Genomic DNA, 6,890 nt, shown 5'->3' on the forward strand with positions numbered 1-6,890 from the left:
AACCTCAATAGAATCAGGACTTTATTTGGGTTTGAGAAAAGTTCTGTCTCTTTAACCTCCTGCTTGGCTCTTTCCCTGCAGCACAGAGGACAGTGCCAGTGCTTTCTGCATGAGAATTGAAGGCTAGATCTTCAGGTGCCTAAACTGATATACTTCCAAAAAAGGGCCAGCCCAATAGCTCCTAACAGAAATTCTAGCTCCCTAGAAATTTCCATGACAACTATGGCTGTCATGGAAATGCTATACAGTGAGATGCCAAATGGACAATTTTTTACCTGGTTGTAACTGTGCAGCCCCAGACATCTTGTACACTGATTTTTCCAGGCTGCTTTCTATAGCTGATGAATGGCCTTTTCTTTCACTAACTTTCTTCTCATGTATATCTACATGAACCCCTTGGCTCTACTTATGCCCCTTTATCTGCCTCCATTTCCTTATTCCCTAGCCCTATCTGTATTTGATCTTGTTCTTTTTACCCCAAACCCAGCAATAACAATGTACTGACACTGACCTGGAAAATTTGGGCACCTTGCTCATGTGGCATTTGGATATGCAGTTGCCTTCAGGCTCCTATGAAATAAAAAGTTAGGCTTAATGGATCAATGACAGACCAGATCAATGACAGGCTGGCAAATGCTGCTGGACAGAAAGACAGACTCTTTGTAAAGCGAGAAAGTCTCACTCATCTGTAGCTCTTGGCAAAGCAAACCTTGAAGGCCTGATACTCTCAGCATTTAAAACCACTGTCTTTGTTATAATTTATGAAACATGTTTGTCCTGGCTCCTAGTCCTGTTTATACATGCAGGCATATGGAGCTGGCTGGCTTTTGCTTACCCGGGCTTCCTTGGGCTCCAGGTCTCGAACGGAACAGGCTGGATCCCGCTGCCCTATATTAACACAGCTCCCAAGGAAGAAGAGTTTGTTGCTTTTGACACCCAGTCCCACTTGAGTCATTTGGGCAATTAGAGAAAGTCTCTTTGTTTTTGTTTTTGTAACTAGGTCAAAGCAAATCCCCTTTTATGCTCCCACTCTGTGTATGATGAATGATCTGCTCCAGGGCAGTTGTTTTGTTTTTCTTTTCTGTCTCCTTTTTTTTTTTAAACATCCACAAAAGAATTCTCATAGTAGAGAGAGAACTTGGTTCTTTTAGCAGGAGAGGGGGGGACCTGCCAAGGTAAACATACTGGCATAAGACTCAGCGGTTTGTCATACATTGTTCTAAACAGGCCCAGGTTTTCATTTCATTTTCTTTTTCCTGCTAGTACATTTATTCCTGCAAAGCAACATCTATTTTGTGCAAAGGGGCAGAATAAGCTGATGACTGACTTGAGCATGGTGTTATGAACTTAGGCAGCACATGGACCCAGCTTTCCAGGACAGGATCTAATGTGAGAAGCTTTGAGCAATCCTCTCCTGACATTCCTGTGCAGACATACCAACCTGGCTCTCTTTGGGAGCTATAGCTTTAATGCAGCTGCATGGGCATGAGCTAGCCTCAAATACAGTGTTTTTCATGGTAAAGATAATAGTTTCAGTTTGAAGCCACCAAAAGCTTGCTGCTGTATGACACCTACTTTGTGGTTAGGGTAAAGTCATTAAGGAACGACAAGCACAGCTCTTATATTACAAACCCCTATCTTCAGTACTGTACAGCAAAGGTTAAAAAGGTCCCTGGAACCTCAGACCCAGGTCTGAACACTGCTTTTCACTTGGGAAATTACTGCTAAGGGAGATCCCTGTGCTCAGGGTTGAGAAACAGACAAAGAATTAAAGAACAACATCAATGCAGAAGTTTGACCATCCCATTGTAAAAGAACTAAGAGCTGAACAAACAAGAAAACATGCAACATTTAGATAAAAACCAAAATAGTAGTTGACAACAAAAAGAGTCTGCACCTCATCTGTCAGGACTTTCAGCTGAAAATTTTTCAAATCAAATATTTGAAGTAAATAGCCATTTATTTTCTGTAAATAACTTTCAAATATTGCTTTAAAAAAACCCCAAACTAGAGCTTTTCTTTCTTAAACAGAAGCTATTTTAAAAAATGTTTAGAAGGTATTCTAAGAGGACATAAATCCTAGAGGCCCAAGCTAAGTAATTTCAACCAAACAGGATATATTATACTTATTTCAATCATGTGTAATAAATAATGAACAAAAAAATAGGCTGGAGACAGTCCACAGCAGCTAGCTTAGTGTTGCTCTTCAAAACACTTAATTTCCTATTTACTACTTCAGGCCAGAATTTTTAAGTTCCCTGTGACATTGAACCATGAGTCTGTGCCCCAGCTGCCAACTAGGCAGAAAATACTGGTTGCTCTCAACAAAATGATGTTTGTGTCCATCCATTACAGTGTGACTCCATGCCAAGTGCTGCATTTTGTGGCTCTCTCTTTTTTTGCGCGCTGCCACAAATATTTGGACAGCATCTGTTTTGGAATTTCAGACTGGAGAAGGGAAAGCTGCTTTGGGTATAGCTTGGATGTTGGGTACATATGCACAGCATATTAGTGTTAAAAACACAGCCATGCATTCTGACCCCTGTCAAATTCAATTGTATTTTTCCATTTGTTAAGGCCAGATATTATGTCTTCAGAGCTGAAGAAAACTGAGAGGAACTCCATGATCATTCTGGGACAAAATACAAAGAATGAAAACATGTGGCCTTTCTGATAACCTGAGTCAAATGGAACAAGGTAAAGTAAGTAAAGCAGCATGTGTTTCCTTCTGGGTTGGGGGATTTTTTTGCCTCTTCTCAGCACAGAAATGAGGTAGTCCTGTTCCTTCTTCCAGACACAGTCCAGCATGCAAAGACAGCATCAGGTCTGATCTTTGAAGTTCAGATTATATGGGTTTACACCTGCTGATGACTGGCCCATATATCTTCGTTTTTATAGTCCTCCAGTTTTTGGTTTGTTGGTTTTGGTTTGTTGTTTTTTTTTTATTTTAACCCACAATTTAAAAGTAACTGTAGTCATACAGGCTACATCACACGGCCTTTTTACCAAAAAAAAAATAATAAAAAAATACAGCACCAAATTCATTTACCTACAGTCAGTCAAAAGACTCCCAAATAATAAGCCAACCAGATGTCTTGGGAAAGAGACAATCTGTCCCTAATAAAGACTAAATGAGAAACAGCCTTTGTTTTATCTGCCACCTTCCCAACTCAGCCTACAGGTTAAATGCAGAAAAAGTCTCCCTAATCTCACATTCACTGCATGTTTCTATTTCAGAAAGGCAACACAAGAACACAAAGGACACAAAACCAAGAACTCCAGGGTTACTTTGTGCAATCTGCATTCTACAGTTGTCAACAGAGCAACTCTGATTTGAGCATCGAAAGGGAAAGAGGGAAGGGGGAGGTTGAGAAGGGTCTGTGGGCAGAGGCATCCTCAGCTATGTATGGCTTCACTCCTGAACTTGAAGTGTATTTACAAAAGTCATGGATGAAAATTGCTATTAGCATCACAGCAACATAACCAACAGAGACTTTTAAGACACAGAAATTCTTCCTCCAGTCTGGGTTGGGTACATAACTACCTGAAACACTGAAGCTTTTAAACTGTCATTGCTTTCTGGGGACCTTCTCCAGCTGAAATAAATGTAAGCTTTATGGGACACAGCATCATCTAAAGGAGTGCCAGGGACTCCTTGCCCAGTGCAGAAGTGGCTGTTGAAAGGAGAGCCTCCTCTTTCTGGGGGTCTGAGTTGCAGTCTCTGCTTGTCCCCAGCACAGCTCCTCCCTTCAGAGCTGTGCCATTTTGCTGGAATCCAACAGGAAAACCAAGTGTGTAAAGCTGAAGTCATTCCTTAATCCAGGACTGGCTTCCCATCCTGTGAGCCTACTCCTTCTGCAGGGGCCCCCAGACTCCAGTACTACCCTACACAGAAGCTGGCATTGTGCATGCTCATTGTAGAGACCAGAGTGAGAGGTAATGCAGGAATCAGCCTTTCCAGAGACTTCAGGGCACAGCCAGGGCAATGCCTCTGCTTCACTGGGCAGCCCAACTCTTGTGCTATCAGTCTTTTAATTTTTCTTTCTTTTTTTTTTTTTTTTTTTTTGGCAGCAGGGGGAGGGGCAAGGTAGGACACCAGGCTTGAATTCCTACTTTTAAGTTACATTTAAGTCCTCTGTCTGTGCAGGTGAGAGCCTGAGGCTGTAGGTGGAGCAGTCATGCTGCTTTGTGGCTCAGCCAGCAGTCTCTGATGGGAAAAGGTGAGAAGGAGAGCAGAGCTGCAAGGCAGTTATTGAAATACATCCTTTATAAACTGCTGCTCTTTTGGGATACGTTAAGAACTGTATAACAGTACGAGTGTATTTGGTGGCTGCCTTATTACCACGTGCTTGCTGATTCCAGACTCAAGGAACAGACAGTGCATGCTTCTGAAAGTCCTGTGGTTGCAGTGGTCTGCGCCCTAGCTCTCATTGGTACTAGCAAAATAATTAATGCACATGGAGTAAAGATTTAATTAAACTAAACTTGCCACTTGATAAAGCATCATTCTACCCCATAAGTTAAAATATAATTAGAAGTTAAGCAACTGGTGTTTAAAAATCTCTCCCCAGCCCAAACTTGCCTGAGAACCAAGATTTGAGAAGCTTCAGCAGGCAAAGTCTCTTGGTAACAGATGCTTCACCGTTGCTCATCCAGATCAGTTGGAGCCCTTGGAGTCCTCCAAACCAGAGCAGGATCTTTTCTGGAATTCAGAGCAGCTCAGCCATGCTCTCCAAGGGCAGCTGCGGTTTGCAGGGATGAGTGAAGGCAGTAGCCCATGCCTAGTGCTCCAAGTACTCAGAAGGGTTGCTACTGTTGTTACTTAGCACCTCAAAAAAACCCCCCACAAAAACCCCAAACAAAATAACCAAAGCCCAATTAAAAAGAAAAAGGTCTGTGCTGACTCAAAGTTAGCACCCTAAAGTAGGTGCTGTGTTTAATGTTTCAGTTGTAGCTGCTGCTGCTGCAGGACTTGGTTATTCACTGTGCATCTTGCTAGCTTCATCCAAAGCTAGAAAGATTTATTACTTGATTATTCTGTGAATAATCTGTATGTCTCCATAAATACAGGGAACAAAAATCCTGCATTAACATACACCCTCCATTATCTCTCCAGCTTTACAGAGACTGTAACGAATGTGAATCAGTGCAAACTGACTTTAATGTGTTTTAAGACGTAGCATTATGAACTGGTATTTCCTACCACCATCTCCATTCACGTTATAAGTTTGTTGGTTTGGATTTTTTTTTAACTCAGATGAGCTAGCACTCTTTTTTTATTACAGCATTATATTAAATATATTCATGTATTTTCAGAAATAAATGTATTTATAATGTGTAACATACTGTATAGTTCTCTACTCCAGGATGCATTGTAATACAAGCATAAGAAATTTAATAAAAGCATCACCATTATGATAATTGTCCTCAGATTTTATTAATGAACACCTGGCTTGTAGTATAGCAACTGCCACACCTCTAGGGTTTCAGGTGAGCATAGTTGGTCAGGAAAAGAATTGTTACCTCCAAGCTTCTAAAGAACTTTTAACTCTGGCAAAGAAACAAGTTTACTCTTTTGAAGCAGGTGCTGTTCTTAAAGATCTAGATGGCAAAGAAAGCCTTTGGAAAATTCAGATACAGCAAAGTGTAGGTGTTAACTTTGAGTAGCCCTGTATTAGGTGCTGTTCCCAGGCTTTGCTTCCAAAGCCCCAGAGCAGGCAGCCACAGACAGGCATACACACACACCACTTCCAAGAAGAACCAGTGAAAGCACTAGGGACAAAGTGGGCTGATGCTCAGCACCAAGGTTTCTTTCCGTGAATCTGGGTTCAGTGGCAGCATTGCACAACAGCCTCAACTGACAGATAGCCTCAGGACTGCTTTTCCTCCTTCATTCCCAGCCAGCAGCACCCTCAAGGACAGGGCAGCTTTCCTTCACCTGCAGAAGTCTAAGCTGCTGTCTACAGCACCTCACACCACCTTTAGTTCAATAGCACAACCAGGTGGTACAGAGTGAAGCTAAAGAGGGTGATGACACGAGAAGTCACATACAGGTATGCAAAAGTCAATGAGACTCAACTAGAGAAAGCAGAGGCTTAGAAAAAAATAAGCCAGAAACACACCTGTGAAGGTAGAAGGAAAATAATACTTTCACAGAAGGGAAAAAAAAAAATAAAAAAATTGCATAGCAGGAGCCATAAGAGCCACTAACACCTCAGTGGAGTTGGAGAACAGGCAAGGAAGATGGGACAAATAAACCAGTGTAGGAAATCTCCACGTGGCCGACCTTTCACCCTGTGCCAGGGTTTCACAGGAACAGCTCGCAGCCCTCTGCTGCTACTGCCCTGGCCTCCTGACCAAGTTGCAAGTCTTAAACACAGCAGACTTCCCAGAGTAGATAAGAGAATTAAGTTCACTTCTCTGCTTACCCACTTGGCACTGCATGCACCCTACAATAAGCAGCAGGTCCATTACAGTAAGACCCAGCTGTGCACTAGAAGAGACAGTCCCTGCAGGGAAATCTGTCTGATTCCCAGAGGCTATTGCCCCCAGAGCTCCCTGCCACTGTGGGATGGCTCAGCAACACCATGGAGGAAAGCAGGGACTTGGCTCTCCTAGCCCCTTCAGCATCCACACAGGTTTCCAAGCTCTCTAAGTAAGTATTTCTGTCTCCCTTACTGAGGGATAGGAAGGCTCCAGCAGCAGCCAGGGAGGCGTTTGTCTCCGCTTGAACACTCAAGATCAGTGCCAGAGCACCCTGCCTGGTGGGCTGAAAAGGTGTGGTTTATATTACTCCTCTAATTGCCCAGTTAATTAACACTACAGACAGCTGTTAAAGACTTGTCATAAGGTACATTATGTTTACACTCTGCTTTGCCAGACAGAGCTCC

General features: G+C 42.6%; 1 protein-coding gene across 3 annotated transcripts in view; it reads left to right on the forward strand.

The window, feature by feature from the left end:
* Nucleotides 1-5,421, forward strand: part of LOC113950124 — a 31,160-nt gene extending 25,739 nt beyond the window's left edge. For all 3 annotated transcript variants that reach the window (XM_027649524.1, XM_027649523.1, XM_027649525.1), the window contains exons 8-9: nucleotides 2,578-2,697; nucleotides 3,238-5,421. In XM_027649524.1, the coding sequence (XP_027505325.1) occupies nucleotides 2,578-2,674 (97 nt within the window). In that variant the 3' untranslated portion in view covers nucleotides 2,675-2,697; nucleotides 3,238-5,421. The remainder of the gene's footprint in view (nucleotides 1-2,577; nucleotides 2,698-3,237) is intronic.
* Nucleotides 5,422-6,890: the final 1,469 nt, after the last annotated feature.

The sequence above is a fragment of the Corapipo altera genome, unplaced genomic scaffold, assembly GCF_003945725.1.
Source record: "Corapipo altera isolate COAL_440 unplaced genomic scaffold, ASM394572v1 53, whole genome shotgun sequence".
Classification (NCBI taxonomy): Eukaryota; Metazoa; Chordata; class Aves; order Passeriformes; family Pipridae; genus Corapipo; species Corapipo altera.